Here is a 23,313-nt window from a genome sequence, read left to right as displayed (position 1 = left end):
ATTGTTCATAGGATTATTGTGATGACTGCTGTTTTCTCAACCCTATTTATACACACGGGGAAGGAGGACAGGACCAACATCATCTCTCCGACCTGCCAGCACAGTCCCTGGCAGATACTGAGTGCATGAATGAGTAAATCCCACTTGCCCAGGAATTTTTTTTGTTTTTAATTAATGAGAAAGACGGTGAGCACCATAACGTCACTCTAGCACAGGTAATAGCAGGGACTGAATTCTGGACTTCATGCTTGAGACCCCAACTGCACTGCAACCCAGGACACTAAACCTAACCTCCTTTCCTTTCCTTTCCTTTCCTTTCCTTTCCTTTCCTTTCCTTTCCTTTCTTTTCTTTTCTCTTCTTTTCTTACCAGAGTACTGCTCAGCTCTGGCTTATGATGGTGCTTGAGATTGACCTTGAGACCTTGAACTGAAAATATCTTGTTGTTGTTGTTTTATCATTATTTACTTATTGGATAGAGATAGCCAAAAAGCTTTGTGAGCAGTGAAGCAGTGCTACAGATGCTCTCTGTCTCTCTTTCTCTCTATTTCCTTTTCCCCCTCTCATTTCTGATGGTCTCTATCTAATGAATAAATTAAGATAATAAAAAGTTAAGAGAGAGAAAGGAAGAGAAATAGACACCTGCAGCACTGCTTCATCACTCACAAAGTTTCACACACACACACACACACACACACACACACACACACACACACACACAGGTGGGTACTAGGGGCTTGAACCTGGGTCCTTGAGCATTATAACATGTGTGCTCAACCAGGTGCATCACCATTTTTATAGCCATTATGCTGTCTCCCCAGCTTTCACTTGCCCTGTTGATGGGGCCAACAGGTGAGCTCTGTCACAGTGGTCAGATGGAACACTCCTTTCTCTAGGTCCCTCCTGGCCATACTGACTGATGTAGCCACTGATTCTGAAGACCTTGGGAAAATCCAAGCCCCTCCCTATGCAGGTGGACACAGGAGGCACTCACCTGGGTGATGGTTGGGAGCGTGGATGCAGGGGCTGGCGTGGGCTCTGGCATCAGACATTGGGTGTCGTCACAAGACCCCTTGTACCCCCCAAGCCCCTCCTCTCTAGGGGCAACATGGTACCTCTCCAGTCTCCCAGCAGGCACGTAACCTCGATGCCCTGCAGGACAAGCAGAATGTTTCCTTGTGCAGGTCACCTCCACAGTCCTTTTTTTTTTTTTCTCTTTTCTTTTCTTTTCTCTTTTAAAGTTGTTTTGCCCAAATACTTTGCTGAGGCTTCACACCTGCACAGTTTCATTCCTCCCAATAAAATTTTTTCCTCCTTTTTTTTTCCCCAGAAAGGTGAGAGAGACACACAAAAAGACAAAGAGACACCACCACACTGCTCCACTGCTCATGATGCTTCCTCTGTGTAGGTGTCCCCATGTGGTGGCTGGGTGCTCCAAGCAAGGTCCTTGTATATGATAAATGTGCACTCTCCCAGGTGAGCTATCTCCCACCTCCAGCCTTCACTAGTCCTTTCCGTGGGCTGTGAAATCCAGAGATGGTTATGTTCCCCTGCCTAGCTTTTCAGCACTCAAGACAATCTGAAAAAGTCATTTTCGAGTCTCACCCTTCACTCCCTGTCTGCTGCTTACATAGGGGCTCATTCTCTACCAAAGCAGTCCACTCCACCTGCACAACTCTGACAGAGGTAAACAGAATTTTTCCTCACAATGGTTATGGAAACTGCCCACCTTGTGCTGGTTCTGCTCTCCTACCCCCTCTAGGGGCAGCCCTGAGTAAGACTGCTTCATTGCCTCAGGACATTTCCCTGAAGGCAGACATTGCCTTTCTCCTCTCCAAGTGACCCCAGTTCCTTCTTTTTATTATTTAATTAATTAAATGAATTAATTATATATGGAGAGGGAGAGAAACCAGAGCACTACTGCTCAACTCTGCTTATAGAGGTGTTGGGGACTGAACCTGGCACCTCAGAGCCTCAGGCATGAAGTCTTTAGCATCACCACTATTGCTATCTCTCCAGTCTCCCAGTTCCTTACTTTCTAAAAATTATTTTTATTTAGTTATTGTATAGAGACAGCCAGAAATCTAGAGGGAAGGGACTGATGAAGAGGGAGAGAAACAGAGAGATACCTGCAACACTGCTTCACCACTCGCAAAGCTTTTCCCCTGAAGGTGGGGACTGAGGCTCAAACCAGGGTCCCAGCACATAGTAACATGTGCGCTCAGCCAGGCACCACCACCCACTCCCTCCCAGTCCCTTCCTCTTGGAGCCTCTCTATTACACCCACACAGTGCCCTTCTCTCCAGGTCTCTGTTCTTTCCTGTGACCATCACTTCCTGAGTGCTTCCTAGATGCCAGGATGGGCATTCACTTTTCTAGTCTTTGTACCAATGCTGGAGATGACCGTTAGCATTCTCACTTGAAGGCTCAGAGCTTTATAAACCCAAATCAGGCAGTTGATAAAGGGCAGCCCTTCTGCCTGACTTACACTATTTTTCCTTCATTTTTTACTCATCTTGCCTTATTTATTTATGTGTTGATTTTTGTCATTAGTCCAGGTTGACTTTTTTTTTCTTTAGAGAGAGAAAGAAAGAAAGATAGAGAGAGAGGCACCACAGTGGGGACTGGGCAGTGGTGCACCCAGTTAGCTCACTAGTACTAATTGCAAGGACCTACATAAGGATCCGGGTTCAAGCCCCTGATCCCCACCTGCAAGGGGATGCTTCACAAGTAGCTGAGCAGGGGTTCAGGTGTCTGTCTTTCTCTCTCAATTTCTCTCTGTCCTATTTAATAAAATGAAAAAAAAAAAAGAAAAAGAAAAATGGCTGCCAGGAGCAGTGGATTTGTAGTGGCATCACAGAGCCCCAGCAATAACCCTGGAGAGAGGGAGGGAGGAAGGGAGAGAGACTGACTACAAGGGGCCAGGTGGTGGTTCACCTGGTTAAGCACACACATTACAGTGCGCAAAGACCCAAGTTCAAGCCCCCGGTCCCCACCTGTAAGTGGAAAGCTTCACAAGTGATGAAGCAGGGCTGCAGGTGTCTCTATGTCTCTTTCTCTCTCTATCTCCCTCTCTCAACTTCTCTCTGTCTCTATCCAATAATAAGTAAATAAAAAAATTAAAAAGAGAGAGACCACAGCTCTGAGGCTGCTTTCAGTGAGGTGGGGGTTGGGCTTGAACATGGATCATGCTCATGACAAAGCAAGTGTACTAAGCAAGTGAGCTATCTTGCTGGCTTCTCAATTCACTTTTATGTTTTATTTATTTAGTTTTATTTTAAATATTTATTTATTATTTTTAGTTTGATAGGACAGAGGGAAGTTGAGAGGAGAGTGGGAAGAGAGATATACAGGGAAAGAGGAAAGATAACCATAGCCGTGCTTCATCAATCTTGAAGCTTCCCCACTGTAGGTGGGGACTAGGGACTTGAACCTGGATCCTTGAGCATGGTGACATGTGCACTCAACTAGGTTACCAGGGTTATCACTGGTGCTCATTGACAGCACTATGAATCCAACCATAGTGGTAATCATTTTTTTCCTCTTTCTGTTTTATTTGATAGGGCAGAGTAACATTGAAAGGAGGAAGTGGAGATAGATAGATATAGAGAGAGAGACTTGCAAACCTGCGTCACCACTCCTAAAGTGTCGCCCCTTGCCTGGCTGCAGATATGGAACAGTAGCTCAAACCTGGGTCCACATGCGTAGTAATGTGTGTGCTCAACGGGCTGTGAGCTTAATCAGGTGTGCCATCACCTGGCCCCTCTCTGTTGGCTTCTATTGGGTCGTCTTCCCAGAGGGAGGGGAAGGTCCCACAGAGTCTCACATACCACCAGTATCCACCAGCCAGCGGCTGCTGTTGCCTTTGGTGTCCTTGTCTTGTAGGAGGGCCACAATTTGTCCCCGCAACAGCGTCAGGTCCATTGTCCCCATCCCGCTGATGTTGCTGGTCACCTGGTACAGCTTCCCAGGGCCATGCCTGCTTAGGAGAGCCTCTACCTGGCGCTCGGCCCCCGGGAGTAGCGGCTGGGAAAAGGAGGCAGACACAGACACAGGGGTGAGCTGATGTGTCAGAGCAAGAGCTGTGTCTGCCCAATGCTGACAGGAGCCAGGAGTCGCGCTCCAGCCCCATCTCTGTGGTCACTGTGCCCATCCATCCCTGTCAGAGCCAAGAGTTCCCTCCTATCAGACAGGACCAAGAGAGAAACACATGCTCTTAGCATCCCAAGACTTCTCAGAAGAAAGCTCTAGTTGAGCCTCAAAGATAGCACTATGGTTATGCAAAAGACTTTCCTGCCTGAGATGCCAAGGTCCCAGGTTCATTCAACAGCACTGCCATAAACTAAAGTTGGTTGAGCAGTACTCTGAGAATAAAACAGAACAAAATAACAACACAACCAAAATCAAACAAACAAAAAATCTAAAATTCTCCCAAGGTAGTGTTATAGCATCAGGGGAAGTTTTGGAACTGTGGTGTCTCTCCATGTGGTGTGTTTGTATAATTCATATGTATATGAATTCAAAGTCAGCCCGGGAGTGGTGGAATCAGGAACATGCAAGGCCCTGGCACTGAAAAACTATATATATATATCCTTTCCCCAATAGAAATTTCTGAGATTCTAATTTTTTTTTTTTTTGCCAGATCACTGCTCAGTTCTGGCTTACAATGGTGCTGAGGATTTAACCTGGAACCTTCAGTGCTCCAGCTTGAAAGTCTTTTGCAGAACCATTATGCTATCTCCGCAGCCCCCAACACTCTAAAATTCTAAGTGAAGTTCTGAAATTCCAAGTTCAGGTCCTCAATTCTGTTCATAACATCAAGCTAAGACCTCTGCAGAAAAAAACCCTCAAATTTGTTTCTCAGCCCCCTTAGAATATGAGCTTCACGGGGCTGACCTTGCTCACCTAACCCAGTCACATGGGGCAAGTTCACGTGTGAGTGTGTGCGTGTGTGTGTGTGTGTGTGTGTGTGTGTGTGTGTGTGTGTGTGTGTGTTGGGGGGAGGGGAAAGCTCTTATGTTTATCAGCCATTAAGAGCACTGTGTAGAGAGTCATGCAATGGCACAATGGTTAAGTTAAGCGCACGTGGCGCAAAGTGCAAGGACCGTCAGAAGTATCCCAGTTTGAGCCCCCGGCTCCCCACCTGCAGGAGAGTCACTTCACAAGCGGTGAAGCAGGTCTACAGTGTCTGTCTTTCTCTCCCCCTCTCTGTCTTCCCCTTCTCTCTCTCGTTCTCTCTGTCCTATCCAACAACAATGACATTAATAACCACAACAAGGGCAACAAAAGGGAAAATAAAAATTAAAAAAGAGCACTGTGTATCTGGGAGTGTGTCCCACCCAACAGCCACCCCAGTTCACAGAAAGAAAGAGACGCCCCCAGCTATCAGGGAACACTGGGCCAGGAAATCCTTGTCCTATTGTCAGCAAGTCTATCCCCAGAGAGTTTCTATGGGGAGATGAGCACTTACCTGGATGGTGGGAGGTGGTAGCACCTTCCCAAAGTTTTCTTGAAAGGATTGAAGCTGGTTTCCATTCTGGCCCAGTGTTTCTTCCACCAATTTCTTGAAGGCCGGCTCAGAGACTTGGCTGTGGGGCAGCTGGGTAAAGACAGACACAGTTGTCAGAAGCTTCCTCAGCAAAGAGGAGATGGAGAGACACATGCAGTTTGTACTTTGGCCCCAGATGTGTGAAGACGCACCTTGGCTTCTTGGTCAGCTGTGGCCTAAAATATATATATTTATGGGACTGGGCATACATGGTTACGTACAAGGATTTGGGTTCAAGCCTCCAGCTCCCCACCTACAGAGGGGTCACTTCACAAGTAAAGGTCTGCAGATGTCTATCTTTCTCTTCCCCTCTCTATCTTCCCTCCCCCTTCTCAATTTCTCTCTGTCCTATCCAATGAAATGAAAAAAACTGCCACCAGGAACAGTGAATTCATAGTGTTGGCATTGAGCCCCAGCAATAACCCTGGAGGCATAATTAATTAATTAATTAATTAATTCTAAAATATTATTTGTTTATTGATTGATTGGACAGAAAAATTGAGATGAGTGGAGGAGACAGAGAGAGGGGGGCTGGGTGGTGGAGCACCTGGTTGAGCATACATGCTGCAATGCACAAGGACCTGGGTTCAAGCCCCTGGTCCCCACCTGCAGGGGAAGGATTTACAGGTGGTGAAGCAGTGCTGCAGGTATCTCTCCTTTTCTCACCCTCCCTCTTAATTTCTGGCTATCTCTAGCCTGTGAATAAAGATAATAAAAAAATTTTTTTTAAAGAGACAGACTTAAGAGAAAAAGAGACACTCCTTGTGAAGTAGTATCAGAACCCTGCAGGTGAGGACCAGGGGCTTGAATCCAGGTCCTTGTGCATGGTAACTTGAGCATGCAGAAGCCATCTTCAGCCCCAGCAGCTCTGAGGAAAGCTCCATTGCAGCCTTGCCTCATTAGGTATCAGACAATGCAGGAGTGGGACTAAGCCCACAGCTGCCAAGAACCTATTCTCTCTGCCTATTCACTGCAAAAATGGAGACAGGAGGCCACTGGGGAATGAAGCCTATATAGGTCTATCACTCAAGAATCTGGGTTAACAACCATGTGCATAACCCCATTAAATCAGCATCCTGACACCAGGAATTGGGAATTTTGGAGAAACCAGTAGGAACTGGAAAATGTTGCTGGATCTAGGGCCAGGCAGTGGCACACCTGGTTAAGAGCACACATTACAATGCACCAAGACCCAGGTTCAAGCCTCTGGTCCTCACTTACAAGAGGAAAGTTTCATGAGTGGTGAAGCAGGGCTTCAGGTGTCGCTCTCTATCTCCCCCTCCCAATTTCTCTCTGTCTATATCAAAGAAATAAATAAATAGATAAAATGTTATTAGATCCTTGCTTCTAACAAAACAATGTGTTGACACACAGGAGTCCCCTCCTTTTGCATGATTTTTGTTGTTGTTGTTGTTGTTGCTTTGCCTATAGGAGGCAGTTCTGTCTTTAAAGCTCTCATTTTTATCCTCTCACTGCACCATTTATCTCCATGACTTGCTTGGGCCTGGGCCTGGGCCCTAACTTCTAGTTCTCCTAGAGACCTCACATAAAGCTCTCTTTCCACTCGCAGAATAAACTCCAGCTCTTTGCTGTTTTTGTACACAAGGGTCTTTCTTCTTTTTTTCTTCTTCCTGACAATAGTACCATTCAGCTCTATTGGCGGTGCCAGGGATTGAATCTGGGACTTCCAACATGCAAATCCTGTGCACTACTGCTGTGCTGAGTCCCCAGCTACTGACTTATTTTTGACACAAGTGGTGAACCAGTGCTCAGCAGAACCTCCTGGGTTTCTGGGTCCCAAGGCCTGGAAATGGCCTGGAGGCCCAGATCTTTTTTTTTCCCTTGGATAGGACAGAGAGAAATGGAGAGTGGAGGGGAAGACAGAGAAGAGAGAAAGATAGACACCTGCAGACCTGCTTCACCACTTGTGAAGCGACTGCCCTGCAGGGGGCTCGAACTGGGATCCTTATGCCGGTCCTTGCGCTTTGTGCCTTGTGCGCTTAACCTGCTGCGCTACCGCCCAGCTCCCTTGGAGCCCCAATTCTACCCTTACTTTCATGGTTTGAAAGCATTCACGGAGGAAGAACAAGCCTGAGAGAGCTCTAGAAGTTTCCATGGCCTCTTCCAAAGCACCTGATAACCTGTTTGGAAGGCTCAGCCTTTCTCCCTCCCAGCCCTGACAACAACTGGCTGCAGGGGCTGCAAGGCCTTGCCTAGCTCTTTCCCCAGCAGAGTCCAGTCCTGGAGGCCTCACCTGAGCCAAGCTGCCCTCTGCCCTCTGCAGCACCTGCTGTGCGAGGTCCCTCTGTAGAGCCATGAATGTGCGCAGGATCTGGCCCAGCCACTGCACAGCCAGCTGGTTAAACTGCGGGAGCTCGGCCACCAGTAGTGAGTTGAGGGCCTGGTATGTGTGCCGGGCCGCCTCCTCCTCATACGTCACACTGCCCACCTCCAACAGCTTCTCCTCCACCCTCTCAAAGTCCAGTAGTTTGTCCAGACGCTTCTTGATCAGGTTCTGGGGACCAACTAGGGCTCTGGCCAGGTTGCACAGGGGCTTCCACACCAAGCCTTCCAGCCGCTGCTTCTGTAGGGAGAAGTGAACACAAGGAAGGGGGGGTGGTGTTTGGGGAAGCCGGAGAGGGGGGGTAGATAGCATAATGCTTATGCAAAGAGAATCTCATTCCTGAGGCTCCAAAGTCTCAGGTTCAATCCCCCACACCACCATAAACCAGAACTGAGTCAAAAAAAAAAAAAAAAGGTGAGGGGCAGGTGGGTAGTAGCACAGTGGGTTAAACATGCATGACGTTAAGCACGAGGACCAGCCTAAAGATCCTGGTTCGAACCCCCGGCTCCCCACCTGCAGGGAGGTTGCTTCAAAAGTGATGAATCCGGTCTGCAGGTGTCTATCTTTCTCTCCCCCCTCTGTCTTCCCTTCCACTCTCAATTTCTGTCTGTCCTATCCAACAACAACAACAGCAATGGCATAACAACAAGGGCAACAAAGATGGGGTGAAAAAATAGCCTCCAGGAGCAGTGGATTCATCGTGCAGACATGAGCACCAGCGATAACCCTAGAGGCAAGGAAAAGAAAAAAAAGGAAGTAGCAGAGGGTGGGCACTGGGAGAGGGGCTTTGGAGCTGGTCAGTCTGGGCTCCAGTCTACCCCCAACTCCCCCAGTCATGGCCTCTAGCACAATATCTAACTTTTGTGGACCTCAATGTGTCCATCTGAGAGTGGGGGGCAAGGCAAAGAATGAGTTTAACAGAATGCCCAGCACAGTACAGGTGTTTAATGTTTTCACTGTTGTTACTATTCAGGCCAGGAAGCAGCTCACCCAGAAGAGCACATATGTGGCCATGTTCAAGGACCTGGGTGGAGACCCTGGCTACTACTTGAGAGTACCAGGCGAAAGGGAAGCCTTACAAGCAGTAGAGAAGTGCTATATTGTCTCTCCTTTGCTCTTTCCCTCTCTGTATTTCACTGTCTCTCTGGAAAAGAGAAAAAAGAACTTGCCAGGAGAAGTGGAACTGTGCAAGCACAAACCCCCAGGTAACATTTAAAAATTATACATTATTATAAATTTTTAATCTTATGTCTTTATACATATAATGATGTAAAATTATATATGTGTGTACACATACATATATGTGTATATTATTACTGTGTACAAAACTTGATAATTATGCTTTTTAAAGATTTATTTATTAGGGATGGGTGGTGGAGCACCTAGTTGAGTGCACATGTTATAATGTGTAAGGATCGAGGTTCAAATCCCCAGCCCCCATCTTTCCCCATCCATAGGGAAAAAGCTTTGTGAGTGGTGAAACAGGGCTGTAGGTATCTCTCTGTTTCTCTCCCTCTCTATCTCCCCCTTCCATCTCAATTCTGGCTGTCTCTATCCATTAAATAAATAAATTTAATTTTAAAATTCAAAAAGAATTAAAAATAAAGATTTATTTATTGACTTGGGAAGTGGAACAGTAGATAAAGCAGTGGACACTAAAGCAGGAGGTCCTAAGTTTGACTCCTGACACTTCCATGTGCTATAATGATGCTCTGGTATTCTCTATCTCATAAATAATGAAATCTTAAATTTAAAAGAGATTTATTGGTAGGCTAGGAAATGGCACACCTGGTTAAGTCCACACACCCAGGTTCAAGCCCCTGGTTCCCACTTGCAGGGATAAAGTATCACAAGTGGTGAAGCAGGGCTACAGGTGTCTCTCCCTGCCTCTTTCCCTCTCTATCTCACCCGCCCCTCTCAGTTTCTCTCTGTCTCTACATAATAAGTAAAAATGAAACTTAAAAATGATGTATTTGTGGGAGTTGGGCAGTAGCGCAATGGGTTAAGCGCACATGGCGCAAAGCGCAAGGACAGGCAGAAGGATCACGGTTCGAGCCCCCGGCTCCCCACCTGCAGGGGAGTCACTTCACAGGCGGTGAAGCAGGTCTGCTGGTGTCTGTGTTTCTCTCCCCCTCTGTCTTCCTCTCCTCTCTCCATTTCTCTCTGTCCTATCTAACAAAGACGACATCAATAACAACAACAATAATAACTGCAACAATGATGAAAAACAACAAGGGCAACAAATAGGAAAAAAGAAAAGAAAAGAAAACAACAACAACAAATCTACTAGCAAATTTATGTATTTGTTTAGGGCCCGGGAGATAACATTATAGTTACACAAAATACTTTCGTGCCTGAAGTATCAGAGGTCTCCGGATTAGTCCCTGGCACCTCCATATACCAGAGCTGAGTGTTCTTCTGGTAAAAATAAAATATTTATTTACTTGAGAGAGACAGAGGACAGGAACCAGAGTATCATTCTGACACATGTGGTACCTAGGATTGAACTCAGGGCCTCATGCTTAAGAGTCCAACACTTTATCCACTCCACCATTTCCTGGGAGACATATATGCCCTAGTGTTTGGTGACTGGGGAAACATTTCAACTGGTAGTATATCAGGTTATCATGCTGGAGGTTTGTGACTCAATCTCCAGCACTGCATGTACCTGAGCGGTACTCTTGCCTCTCTCTTTCTCCTCTCTGTTCTGTGTGAAATTTTCTTTCTCATATGTAATAAATCAAATGAATCTTTTTGGCAACTGGGGAGACAGCATAATGGTCATGCAAAAAAAAAAAAAAAAGCCTTTCGTGCCTGAGGCTCTGAAGTCCCACGTTGACCCCCTAGTACCATCATAACCTACAGCTGAACAATCTTTCTCTCTGTAGCTCTCTAATTAAAAACGAATAAAATAAACGTTTTGCTGTTTTTAAATATTTTATTTACTTTGGATGGAGACAGAAGTTGAGGGAGCAGTGGCAGAGCGAGAGAGAAGCCTGCAGCACTGTTTCACAAGATCCTGAAGTTTCCTCCCCTGCAGGTGAGGGACCACCTGGGACATGAACCCAAGTCTTTGTTCATTGTAAAGTGTGTGTGTGTGTGTGTGTGTGTGTGTGTGTGTGTGTGTGCAGTCAACCAGATGTGACACCACCCTTACACTGCCCGGGTGAATTCCTGGGTGGCCACCTCCTCTGAGCCTTAAGCGCTCATCTGTACAATGGGACTATTAATAGCACCCACCCTCCACGCTGTGCGGGGTGGATTAAATGAGGTGAAGAGTGCGAAGGGGGCTAGCGCAGCACCAGGCAGAGTGAGGCGCAGTGTTAGCGGGGCTATTTTTACCATCTAGGATGTACTAATAATAGCCTGCCCTGCTGACTCCCCAGGGAGCCTATGGATGTGATGAGAGACTGGCTTCTAAAGACAATTTTAGACCCTGCTGACTGCGTGACAAACAAAGCGGGGGGTGCTTTTGATGCTCCACTCACAAACTCCGGGAAGGCCTGCAGATGAAGGTCCTGCGTCAGGCTGCGGTACTGCACCACCGGGCCCTCTGCCATGTCCAGATCACAGTCCTGTGGCCTGAAGCGGAGGAAAGCCTGAGCCAAACAAAGGAAAGATGTCCATCAGGTCACTGTTGTCTTGAGCCTGAGTTCCCCTCTGTAGCTTCCTTGAAGAAGTCATGCAAGCTGAACAACCAACCCCACAACAGGAAAGCGCACTATCCTATCCTCACAACAGTGTGGATGATTAGAAGGTTTTTCCAGGGAAGAGGGAAATAGCATAATGCTTACGTCCAATCCCCTGAAACACCACGAGCTACAACTGATCAGTATTCTGGTAAAAAATTAAAAGAAAAGAAAATTTTTTTTCTTCTGATGGAGTTAATAATGTTCTTTTCTTTTTCTTTTCTCGAGATTCCTGAATGTCACCCCTCTGTGGTTTGTTTGCCAAGTCCATATTCCACATGTTCTAGTAATGCCGGTCTTTAAATCAACTAGACATTTATCTTTATGTCAGTGTGTTAGAGGGAAAGAAAAAAAATCTGTGAAGCTGCCATGTAAAGAAGGAGGCTGGGCAGTAGCACACTGGGTGAAGCGCACATAGTACAAACACAAGGACCAGCTTAAGGATCCCAGTTCCAGCCCCCAGCTCCCCACCTGCGGGGGGGCAGTCACTTCAGAAGTGGTGAAGCAAGTCTGCAGGTGTCTATCTTTCTCTCCCCCTCTCTACCTTCCCCTCCTCTCTCAATTTCTCTCTGTCCTATGCAACAACAATAGCAGCAACAACAACAATGGGGGGATAGTGATCACTGTGATTCTAAAAAAGATAAGATTGGGTCAGAGAGACAGCAAATGGTTAAACAAAAAGATTTTCCTGCCTGAGGCTCAAGCCCCAGATCCACTTTAAACTAGATTTTGAACAGTGCTCTGGTGAAAAAATAAATAAATAAATTTAATGTAAAAAATGAATTTAGGTGCCACGACGTACCTGGTTAAGCACACACATTACAGTGCACAAGGACTCGGGTTCAAGCCCCTAGTCCCCACCTGTGTGGAGAAAGCTTCACAAGTGATGAAGCAGGGCTGCAAGTGTCTGCTGTCTCTGCCACCCTTCACCCCCTCTTTAATTTCTGTTTCTATCCAATAGTAAATAAATAAAATTTTAAAAAATGAATTTATAAGAAAAGATGAGATTGTGTCTTTTAAGACAAAATGAATGAAACTGGAAGTGATTATGTTTTAGTGAAGCAAGGAAGGAGGTGAAAGACTGGATGTTTTCATTTATATGTGAAATGCAGAAAACTTAAACACATGGACTTGCAAAAACAGACCAGCAAACTTGCTAAACTGTCTTTAAGGCTTTGTGAGAACTATGGTAGCTATCATTGGTGGAGGTGGGGGAAAGGGACAGAACTTTGAAGGTAGATGCTGTGTGGAACTATAACCCTGTAATCTTACAACCTCACAAAACACTATTAAATCACTAATAAAATTCCCATTAAATTTTTTAAAAAGCAATAATTGCTGCAGCTAGGGAAAATGACTCAACTGGTACAGCATCAGCCTTGTACATCAGAAGTTCCTGGTTCTATCACTGGCACTGTATGTGCAGGAGTGGTGGTTTGTTGTTATGCACAAGGTCCAGGTAGGGATAGATAGCATAATGGTTATGCAAAGAGACTCATGCCTGATGCTCCAGAGTCCCAGGTTCATCCCCCACACCACCATAAGCCAGAGCTGAGCAGTGCTCTGGGAAAGAAAGAAAGGAAGGAAAATTTTATTCACAAGGTCCTAGGTTAGAGCCCCTGGCACCACAGAAGGTAAAGTGGTACTGTGGTGTCTCTTCTCTCTTTGTCACTCCTTTTCCCCCTCTCCCTCCCTTCTCTCTTATCTGAATCTCATCAGAGTGAAAAATTAGGCCTGAGAAGGCCTGACAGCAGTATAATGCATGTGAGGTCCTTAGTTCATTCTCCTGTGTGACATTGGGAAAAAGACAAAAAAGATCCAGCACTACATGTATGCCAGAACTGAGCAGTGTTCTGCTCCATATATACCTATCTTTTATTTACAATAAATATTTTTTTAAGAAAAAAAGCAAAAATTGGTTCAAAGAAGACAATGGATAGTTATTGTTATCGTCACATTATTTGGTGATAGGGTTAACTTTGGAAAGTACCTTTGTTAGGTACTTTGTTAGGGTTTGGGGGTATAATACCCAGCATCTTGTATATAGCTGTGCTACCGGTTGCTTCTGTTCTCCCTGGTCTAGGCTTTTGGGAGAGACAACATATCAAAGACAGCCTATGTATTAAAAAGACTCAGTCTGTGTTTTAAGAAGTTTTAGACATATCATCAGTTTTTCGCCTCTCATATTAATTAAATAGTGGTTTATATGTTTACACTTTAATAGGATTGTACATAAACACCACTCCCACCACCAAAAGACTGTGTCCCATCCCCACCACCCACCCCCGCCCCCCAGCCCCGCCGTGCCGGAAAAAAAATTGTTGCTGAATTGTCTGGATGTTATTGTCTGCTAGTAGCTCCCTTTGCCTGTGTCATAGATACACCAGCAAAAGAGGCTTCTTCTTGACTCTGGGGATTAATGTATTGAGTCTCTTTCTTGCTGTAAGACTCAGTGTCAGCACTCTGTCATATAAATCCTGTATCCAAGGAAGGGGTGTGGAATCTTTTTTTCTTTTTCTGCCAATATCCATTTAGATCTTTATAAAATCATCTGTGGGCCATACAAAATCATTGACTTAAAAAAATAATACTATTAGCTGCTATGAAAAAAAGCTCTGATTGCCTTCATAGGACCAGACCAAATAATCTCTTGGGCTGTTTATGACCTGAAGGCCAGACCTTCCCCACCCTTGGTTTAGGGAAATGCAACCTTAGTGCATCCAATTATCCATTCTACCTTACAAAGTCTCACCTGCCTCTCATGTGCCCTGAAGACTGTCTCTCAAGACATCCCTCTTCTTTAAAAAAACCAAAAAACTTCTTTTATTTATTTATTTTTGATAGAGACAAAGAGAAATCGAGAGGGAATGGGGAGACAGAAAAAGAGAGAAAGAAAAGAGACATGCAGCACTGCTTTAACATTTATGAAGCTCCCCCCCCCTTGCAGGTGGGGACCTGGGGGTTGAACCTGTATCTTTGTACTTGGTGGTATGTGTGCTCAACTGGGTGCACCACTCTTTTGAAAGAAGGATATTGTCCCTTGTCCCTTCTCTCTCATGGCATAACTCTGTGTCCCTCCACTTCCAATTCTCTGTGCTTTTCAGATTCTTCCATTGGAGGTTGGTAGGGACAGGATGGAACCCTAAATCTAGCCCTGGAATGAGCCCTCTCTCCCCTTACCTACTTCTGATGACGCCATCTCAAGTCCCATTATCTATCCAGGAGCCCATTATAGTCTGACCCAGCTGGTTTTGCACAAATAGATGTAACTGAGAACAAAACCATAGGGAGGTGACAGAGGGGAAGAAATGAGTCAGAACTGATGACAAGCAGCAAGGGGGCTGTTGGCACCAGGAAAGTGCTGGAAGGAAATATGAGCTGGTGCTTCCCAAGGGCTGAATTCAGTTAGCAGAAATGTATTCTTAGAGGGCCAGGTGGTGGCGCACCCAGTTAAGTGCACATAATACTAAGTGCAAGGACCCGCACAAGTATCCCAGCTTGAGCTCCCGCTCCCCACCTGCCATGGGAACACTTCACAGGCAGTGAAGCAGTTCTGCAGGTGTCTGTCTTTCTCTCTTCTACTCTATCTCCCCCTCCTCTCTCAGTTGTTCTCTGTCCTATCGAATAAAATTGAAAAAATGGCTTCCAGGAGCAGTGGATTCATAGTGCGAGCTCCAGTGATAACCATGAAGGCAAAAAAAAAAAAAAAAAAAATTCCCCTCAGGGTTGCATCGTATTTAAATGATGATTTAAGTAGCTGTTCCCATGGACACATGAGGAAATTTCACCCAAAAGTCCAAATTTCCATGTTTTCTTTCCTTTTAGATTTATTTTACTATTTATTAGTGGGGGGGGGGGAGAGAACCAGGGATTCAACTTGTGATCTAATTCTTCAGAACTCTGTATTATATCTACCGTGACACTTCCTGGTCTTTTCCATGTTTTTTTATTTAGTTGTTCATTTATCAATATAGAGAGAGGAGAGAGAGAGAATTAGAACATTGTTCTGACACATGTGAATACTGGAGATCGAACTCTAGACTTCATGCTTTTAAGTTCAGGGCTCTAACTACTATGCAGTTTCACAGGCTGTGAATTTCTTCTTTTTTTTATTAGTGATTTAATACTGATTTACAATGCTGTAATATAATAGAACTATAATTCTATACAGTTCCCACCACCAAAGTTCTGTGTTCCATCCCCTGCACTGGAAACTGCAGTAGTTTTCCCATGGTCACTGATATGGGCTGATTCTATCACTACCTATATCTTTATTTATATCTATATGTACCTATTTTCCCTATTTTTTAATGGCCTGGCCTTCACTTCCTTTCTAGTTCACCCCTACACTTATTACTACTTTTTTACTATTTATTTTTCCCTTTTGTTGTCCTTGTAGTTTTATTGTTGTTGTAGTTATTATTACTGTTGTTGTTGATGATGTAGTCATTGTTGGGTAGGACAGAGAGAAATGGAGAGAGGAGGGGAAGACAGGGGGAGGAGATAAAGAGAGACACCTGCAGACCTATTTCACCGCCTATGAAGCAACCCCCCTGCAGGTAGGGAGCCAGGGCTCAAACTGGGATCCTTAAGCCAGTCCCTGCACTTCATGCCACGTGCTCTTAACCTGCTGCACTACCGCCCAACCCCCCACCTATTACTACTTCTAAGTGTCTTTCCTTTTTGCTTTTTTTCTCCCAGATAAGTGAAACTGTGCCTGGCTTCCTCTGATGTTTTCCAGACTTGCTTCCCTTTCGTTGAAGGTATAAAAACAAGATTCCTGGTGACAAACACTTTAGGTCCTGGGTATACAGAGCCCTCTGGCTTACTACCCCTATCATTTACTCCTCTGGAAATATAGACCAGAATTCTTTTGGGGGTCAGAAGATGGGAGCTCTGGCTTCTGTAATTCTTTCTCAGCTGGACCTGGGTTGAATCATACCTCCAGCCCAGACTGTGAATTTCAAGATTTTCTTCCCTTAATATCTGAATTGGCTATACTGGGCTCACTTTCCCACTTAGCAAAAATTGGTATGAGTCAAGTTAACAGTTGCCCCTTCAGGTTTCATTCATACATCCATCTGTTCCTTCATTCAAATGTCAAGCTTTATTATATTGCAATACTGAAAAGTCTCATAAACAGCCAGTTAGACCTTATAGGTCAATAGTACTAGTCACCACATGCCTTTGGGTACTTGAGTATGTGGCCCCCTGCTCTAGGATCCTCAGGAAGGTTCTGACCCTGGTGAATTTTGACCCTGATCCAAGGGTAGCTCAAGGGTTGGCTCACAAGCTACCCCTGTCAGATGTCCTGTGGGTTGGTCAGGCTCCCTCCCTCACGACCCTTCTGGCTTGCAGCAAGAGGCTGGAGGACCTCTTCCATTTCATCACTACAGCAGCTGCCTTTGCCAGCTGAGATCTTAACCTGCGTGCCTCCGTCCTAGAAATCCAGCCCAGCCCCACCCATAATGCCCAGCGAGATTGTCACCTCCAGGTTATCCAGGTAAGCAGCCACATTGCTCTTCAGCTCCGTCACACACAGCGACACCAAGTGGAACCTCTCTTCCAAGTCATCAAACTCCTTGTCTTCTGTCTATGGGTCAAGTTGTGCTTATGAAGGGCCAAGTGTATCCACATGGGGGCAGTGTATGCCCTGCATTCCAAGTCCTCACCTCCAGCCACAAATCCACAGGACCTACCCCACCCATCATGTCCCCTAACCCCAAAGCTGAGTGGGGTGCCACTGAATACAGCTTAGTGATTTGGTGTCACAACACAGAAGCAGGTAATCAGTCATTTCAGTTTGATTGATTTGCTTCTGAGCTATGTGACTCTAACCCAGTGTTTCTTGTCTCTCCCCCGCACCCCCTCCGTGTGTGTGTGTGTGTGTGTGTGTGTGTGTGTGTGTGTGTGTGTGTGTGTGTGTGTTGTGTGTGTTTGATTTACTTTTTACCTGAGCACTGCTCAGTGCTGGTTTATAGTAGTGCTGGGGATTGAACCTGGGATCTCAGAGGCTCAGGCATGAGAATCTTTTTTCATAACCATTATGCTAACTCCCTTGCCCCCGATGTTTTATTTACCCTCTCTGAGGGCTTTTTTTTTGTTTACTTCTAAGATTTACTTGGGACTGGAAGATAGCTCAGCTGGTGGGTATGTCCTTTGTCATATGCAGCTCAGATCTGAATCCCAGCACATGGAGTGACACAAACTGAAGAGAAGAAAGCTCCAGAGGTGAGGTATCCCCTCCACCCCGTCTCTATGTAGCAGAAATTTTAAAAATGAAAAAAATCAGCCAGGGAGTGGTGAAATTTACTCATGCATGAGGTATTGGTATTAGAAAATAATTATTTATTTATTTACTTATTTAATGAGTGAATGGGAAAGAGACTAGAGCACCATTATACACAACGGATGAGTTCTACTCAGTGAATCATGTGACAGTAAACCACTGAACCTCGTTTTGTCTTTTTTCCCTTCCTTCCTTCCTGGGAGAGACAGAGAGAAAGATCGTAGCACCAAAGCAACCTTCAGTGTGGTAGGAACTGGACTAGAATCTGAGCTGCATACATGGCAAAACCAGCACACAGTGTGCTATTTCACCTGCCCCATTGAAACTGTTTTCTTATCTTCAAAGCAAGGGTGTTGAGAATATCTACTTGACTACATGAATCAAACAGTGGCTCAGATAAATATTCAGTCCACCCTGTGGCTAGTAGCTATTCAAGACTGGTTTTGTCTCCAGACCCAGGGATGAGTTCTCCTATCTGTACAAAAAGACCAAAGAGAAAGAGCAGCTTAAGCTGCAGGGGGAAAGACCCATCCTGCCTCTTCTGAACGGGGTTGGAGGTGCTGGCTCGGCCTTTTCCTGACTCTCTAAGGCTGCTAAGTTATCTCCCTCTTCAGGTCCTGCCTGAAACATGATGGCAGAGGAGGATCTAGTGGGGGTTGTATCGTTACGTGGAAATGTAATGCATGTACAAGCCACTGTATTTTACTGTTGACTGCATGTGCAAGCCATTGCATTTTACTATTGACTGTAAACCATTAATCTCCCAATAAATAAATAAAATTTATCTCCCCTACCCCACCCCAGCCCCATCCTCGGGCCTCTGTTTTCTCATCTCTGAAGGACTAGAAACCACCTGCGGATCCATGCACAGCCTGCCCACCACCAAAACCCCGTGATGAAGTGAGGCTTTCTCCTGCGCATACTCACCCTAGGCACAAGCCCCGCCTCCTGCTTCAGCAGCTGGCTCAGCCGCGTGGTCTTCTTGGAAAGTGTGTGCGTGTTGATGCGGGCCAGTCTCTCCCGCAGGGTCAGCTGTTCCACCTTGTTGTACTTGGACGCTGCACCGACAGAGGAGGGACAGCACCGGCACAGGGACGTAAGCTAAGCCAGGGTAGTAAGCGTACCTGACACATGGCTGGCCTCTTCCCACTTCTCAGGGTCAAGGCCACTAGAATGGTCAATTGGGGGCGAGGGGTAGGGTTAGAGGTGGGAGGATGGGGTGGTAGGGGAAAAGCACAAGGCGGAGAAGCTGCAGCAAGTCACTGCTTCTTGGGCCTCAGTTTCCTCATCTGGGGTCCCTCTGCCAGTATTAGACAGATCAGGCTGGAACTATACTTTCCCTAGCTCAAACTTCATTATTGCTTTGAAGATGTATTTATTTGTTTGTTTATTTATTTGTTTATTTATGAGGGGAGAGATAATCAAAGCATCACTTTGGCGCATTCAATGCAGGGGATGGAACTTAGGACCTGGTGCTTGAGAGCTCAACGTTTTATCCACTGAACCATCTTTAGGACCACTGGGGTTTTCTTTTTAATTAAAAACTATTTTTAATATTTTATTTATTAATGATTGAAATAAAGGGAGAGAAGAAAGAGAACCAGAGCATCACTCTGGCACATGCGCTGCCAGGGACTGAACTTGGATCCTCGTGCTTGAGAGTCCAACACTTTATCCACTGTGCCACCTCCTGGACCACTGATTTAAAAAAAAAAAATTCATTGCAGTCTGAGAGGTGATATAGTGGATATAGCATTGGACTTTCAAACATGAGGTATTGAATTTGATTCTTGGTATCATATATGCCAGGGTGATGCTATGGTTACCTCTTTCTCCTCTCCTCTCTATTTCATAAATAAATAAATATTTTTAAAAGACATGATATATGGTAAAGAACAGAGACAAAATAATTGGAAGAGCTGGGGAGACAGCATAATGGTCTCAGGTTCAATTCCCAACACTACCAAAATCCAGGGCTAAGTGCTCACGTCTTTCTCAATCTCTCTTTCTGTGTGTGTGTGTGTGTGTGTGTGTGTGTGTGTGTGTGTGTGTGTATTTCTATATCTCTCTTCGATAAACAAATATTGAGAGAGAATTGAGAGTGGGAGTAGGTAGCATAATGGTTCTGCAAAGAGACTCTCATGCCTGAGGCTTCAAAGTCCCAGATTCAATCCCCCACACCACCATAAGCCAGAGCTGATCAGTGCTCGGGTAAAGTGAGAAAGAGAGAGAGAGAGAGAGAGAGAGAGAGAGAGAGAGGACACCCTAAAAAAACCCAGAGAGAGAACAAATACCCTGAGAAAACCCTACCTAAAGTTCATCTTACCACTGAACTTGTGGTATTATATAAGCCACTACATTCCTATGAATTCAGTGTGAGATAAGATGAAAATTTTGTAGCCAGAAGTGCAGTTGCTGGTCTGTTCCTTAAGTGCCCTGAGTCCTTACCTAGCTCTTTGCGCCTCTTGTACTCGTTGATGTTGGTGGTCACGTCCTGGAGGGCAGAGGCAGCCCTCTGAATAGTAGGATAAGCACTGTCCGCAGGGAGTGTGTTCTCTAGGATTTTCTGCAGCAGCAGTGGGTACTTGGTAATCCTCTGCAGAGGGATGACCAATAAGAAACTGAGACCCGAGGGTCCAGCTTGAGGCCTGAAGGAAAAGACTGGTGTTAGATCAGTTGAAGACTCCCTGTGGGACACGAAGGAACCTGGGTTCTAGTCCTGGCTCTGCCACTAAAATTTGCTGTGTGATCATCCTTCTTCTGTGACCCTCATTTGGAATTGGTGAGAGATAGACACTAGAAGGGCATTGTTTGTTCTGACTTTACCCCCTTTCTGAGTCTTGATGCTCCAACTGCACCAAACACATCCGAAGCCCAGGTCTCTTCTTGCAGCTGCTGTCCAGAGCTCCAAACTCATGCAGTCAAACTCAATATGTGGACATGCTCTAGGCACAACTTCATATAGTGCTTCATTTAATAAAGGAACTCTGCTGCCTCAGAAAGGAAAGGCTTGGGGGCAGGCAGGTGTTCTACCTGGTAGAGCACACAGGTTACTACGCATGAGGCCCCAGGCTTGAGTCCCAGGCCACCCTGTGGGAGCACCTGTGGGGAGAAAGCCTCAAGAGCAGTGGAGTAGTGTCATGGTCTCTCTCCTAACTTGTTCATTCTCTTCTTCTCTAGTCACTAGTCACTTCTCCCTCTCCCCCACCTCTAAAAAAAAAAAATGGCCACTAGGAATGGGAAGTCATGCAGGCAGTGGTCATCAATGATAACACTTGCGGCCAAAAAAAAAAAAAGGAAAGGAGGAAAGCTTTGAAGATCACAGGGACTTTATTTTCAGAGATGCATTTAAAGTATTTAAGGGTAAAAAGTTGAAATATTTGTAATTTTCTTCAAATAGTTTAGTGTAAAATTAGAGGAAGCAGGATTAGTGAAATAGCTCACTTGGATAGTGCGCTGCTTAGCCATGTCCACAACTCAGTCCCTACCGCACTGAAGAAAACTTCAGTTCTATAGTGTCGCTCACGCTCTCCTCTGTTTCTCTCTCTCTCTCTCAAAAATAAAATTAAAAACACTGATGAAGCAAATGACAAAATAACATTCAATTCAGGTGGGGGTGTGTGTGACTGTTCATTATGTTATTGTGATTTTCATTAGGTTTCATATTTTTCATTAAAAATAAATAAATAAAGCAAAATGTTGTATGCTTTACATTGGGTTCTAGTTCTCCCCCGCCAAGAGAATTGGATCAGTCCTGTTAGTTTCACGGGCCTGCTTGGCCCCACCCCGAAGGAACCCCGAGAGGGTTCCTGAGTTCCAGAGTTGCAGAGTAAGAGAGAGTGCTTGCGCTGCCGCAAAGAGACAGCAGAGTTCTGTTTGGTGATTAGTTTGGTTTAGTTTATGAATCGTTGTTCCTGAATAAAGAAATACAGCTTCCCTGCCCAGCCGTATGTCTCTGGTCGTCTCTGTTACCCGCCCGTGAAGCTAGCCTGGCCGGCTAGAGGCCACCGAATTTTAACAACAGCAAAATATAGGAACTAATAGTGTCAAGGTTTCTTTCAGATGTGCCCTTGATGTAGGGACAGCTATTTCTAGTTCCCTTCTTGATGTCTATGATTTGCAGAAAGAATCCCCCAAGTCACTGGCATCTGGGAAGAGCCCCCAAAGTCTTTCTGTGGTGATGACTCAAAGCATTCAGGTCTGCCTTTATAGAAATCTAGGAGAGGTTCAAATCTCAATGTCTAAGCACTACTCTCCCACCACCCCACCTTGTCCTCTGCCAAGATTCCCAAATACGCTTTGCATGGTTCCTTTCCTCTTGCTTTTCTTCCTAAGGAAAAATCTCCAGACCAAATGTCCAGGGGAAATGAGTCATAAGGCTCAGAATAGGCAGAGCAGGTGGAGTCCCTTCATTGGCTTTGGGCGTGAAGAGGCAGGGTGGGGCCCCCTGTCAAGACTTGCCCACTCAGCCATCTGTCCTCTCTAAGGGCTTCTGGATCTTGGCTGACCATGGGCGGGGGAGGTGGAAACAGTGGCCAGATAGTGGCAAGTCTCTATCCCACAGGCTGCTCTCCATGGGGAAGGCCCAACTGTCTGCTCACAGATCAGAGGGCAGGGCTTGCACAGAGATGACCATTTCTCCTCTGCACAGTCATCAAAATCACTACAAAGTCACTGCAGCCTCAAGAAAGGCAAACGCAGTGAGATTGCAATTACATATGAAAGATAAAGAATCAAAGTGGGGCTGGAAAGTGACATGCCCAATACAGCATACATGTTACCATGCATGAAGACACAGATTCAAGCCCCTAGTCCCCACCCACAGGGCAGAATCTTCACAAGTGGTGGAGTAATACTGCAGGTATCTCTCCTCTCTGTATCTCTCTCCCTCCTTCTTTCTGTCTGTCTCGCTCTCTGCAAAAAAAAAAAAAAAAAAAAATGAGTGGCCCAGGAGGAGGCTCAGTGGATAAATCATTGGACTTTCAAGCATGAAATCCTGAATCCTCTCCCTGGCATCACATTTGCCAAAGTGATGCTCTGATATATGTGTGCGTATTCTATCTCCTTCTCCCCTCCCCCCATGTTAATAAATAAATCTTTGGGGAGCTGGCTGGTAGCACAGTGGGTTAAGTGCACATGGCACAAAGCACAAGGGCCGGCATAAGGATCCCGGTTCGAGCCCCTGGTTCCCCACCTGCAGGGGGTCGCTTCACAAGTGGTGAAGCAGGTCTACAGGTGTCTATCTTTCTCTCCTCCTCTCTGTCTTCCCCTCCTCTCTTGATTTCTCTCTATCCTATCCAACGACAACAATAACAATTACAACAAGTGCAACAACAAGGGCAACAAAATGGGAAAAATGGTCTCCAGGAGCAGTGGATTCATAGTGCAGGCACCGAGCCCCAGTGATAAACCTGGAAGCAGAGAGAGAGAGAGAGAGAAAGAGAG

The 23,313-nt window shown here is 45.6% G+C and overlaps 1 protein-coding gene across 4 annotated transcripts in view; it reads right to left on the bottom strand.

The window, feature by feature from the left end:
• ARHGEF37 (Rho guanine nucleotide exchange factor 37) overlaps positions 1–23,313 on the bottom strand; it is an 82,216-nt gene that overhangs the window by 6,660 nt on the left and 52,243 nt on the right. For 2 of the 4 annotated variants that reach the window (XM_007516391.3, XM_060180899.1), the window contains 8 exons: positions 20,317–20,516; positions 18,796–18,926; positions 17,068–17,172; positions 11,379–11,489; positions 7,801–8,130; positions 5,469–5,597; positions 3,829–4,024; positions 993–1,150 (listed from right to left, as the gene is read on the bottom strand). In XM_007516391.3, coding sequence (XP_007516453.2) covers positions 993–1,150; positions 3,829–4,024; positions 5,469–5,597; positions 7,801–8,130; positions 11,379–11,489; positions 17,068–17,172; positions 18,796–18,926; positions 20,317–20,516 — 1,360 coding nt within the window. The remainder of the gene's footprint in view (positions 1–992; positions 1,151–3,828; positions 4,025–5,468; positions 5,598–7,800; positions 8,131–11,378; positions 11,490–17,067; positions 17,173–18,795; positions 18,927–20,316; positions 20,517–23,313) is intronic. The other 2 variants (XM_060180894.1, XM_060180891.1) reach the window with 2 other exon arrangements.

The sequence above is a fragment of the Erinaceus europaeus genome, chromosome 2 (assembly GCF_950295315.1).
Source record: "Erinaceus europaeus chromosome 2, mEriEur2.1, whole genome shotgun sequence".
In the NCBI taxonomy this organism is placed as follows: domain Eukaryota; kingdom Metazoa; phylum Chordata; class Mammalia; order Eulipotyphla; family Erinaceidae; genus Erinaceus; species Erinaceus europaeus.
The sequence above is the reverse complement of the archived record's forward strand: the minus strand, read 5'-3'. Positions and strand labels throughout refer to the sequence as shown.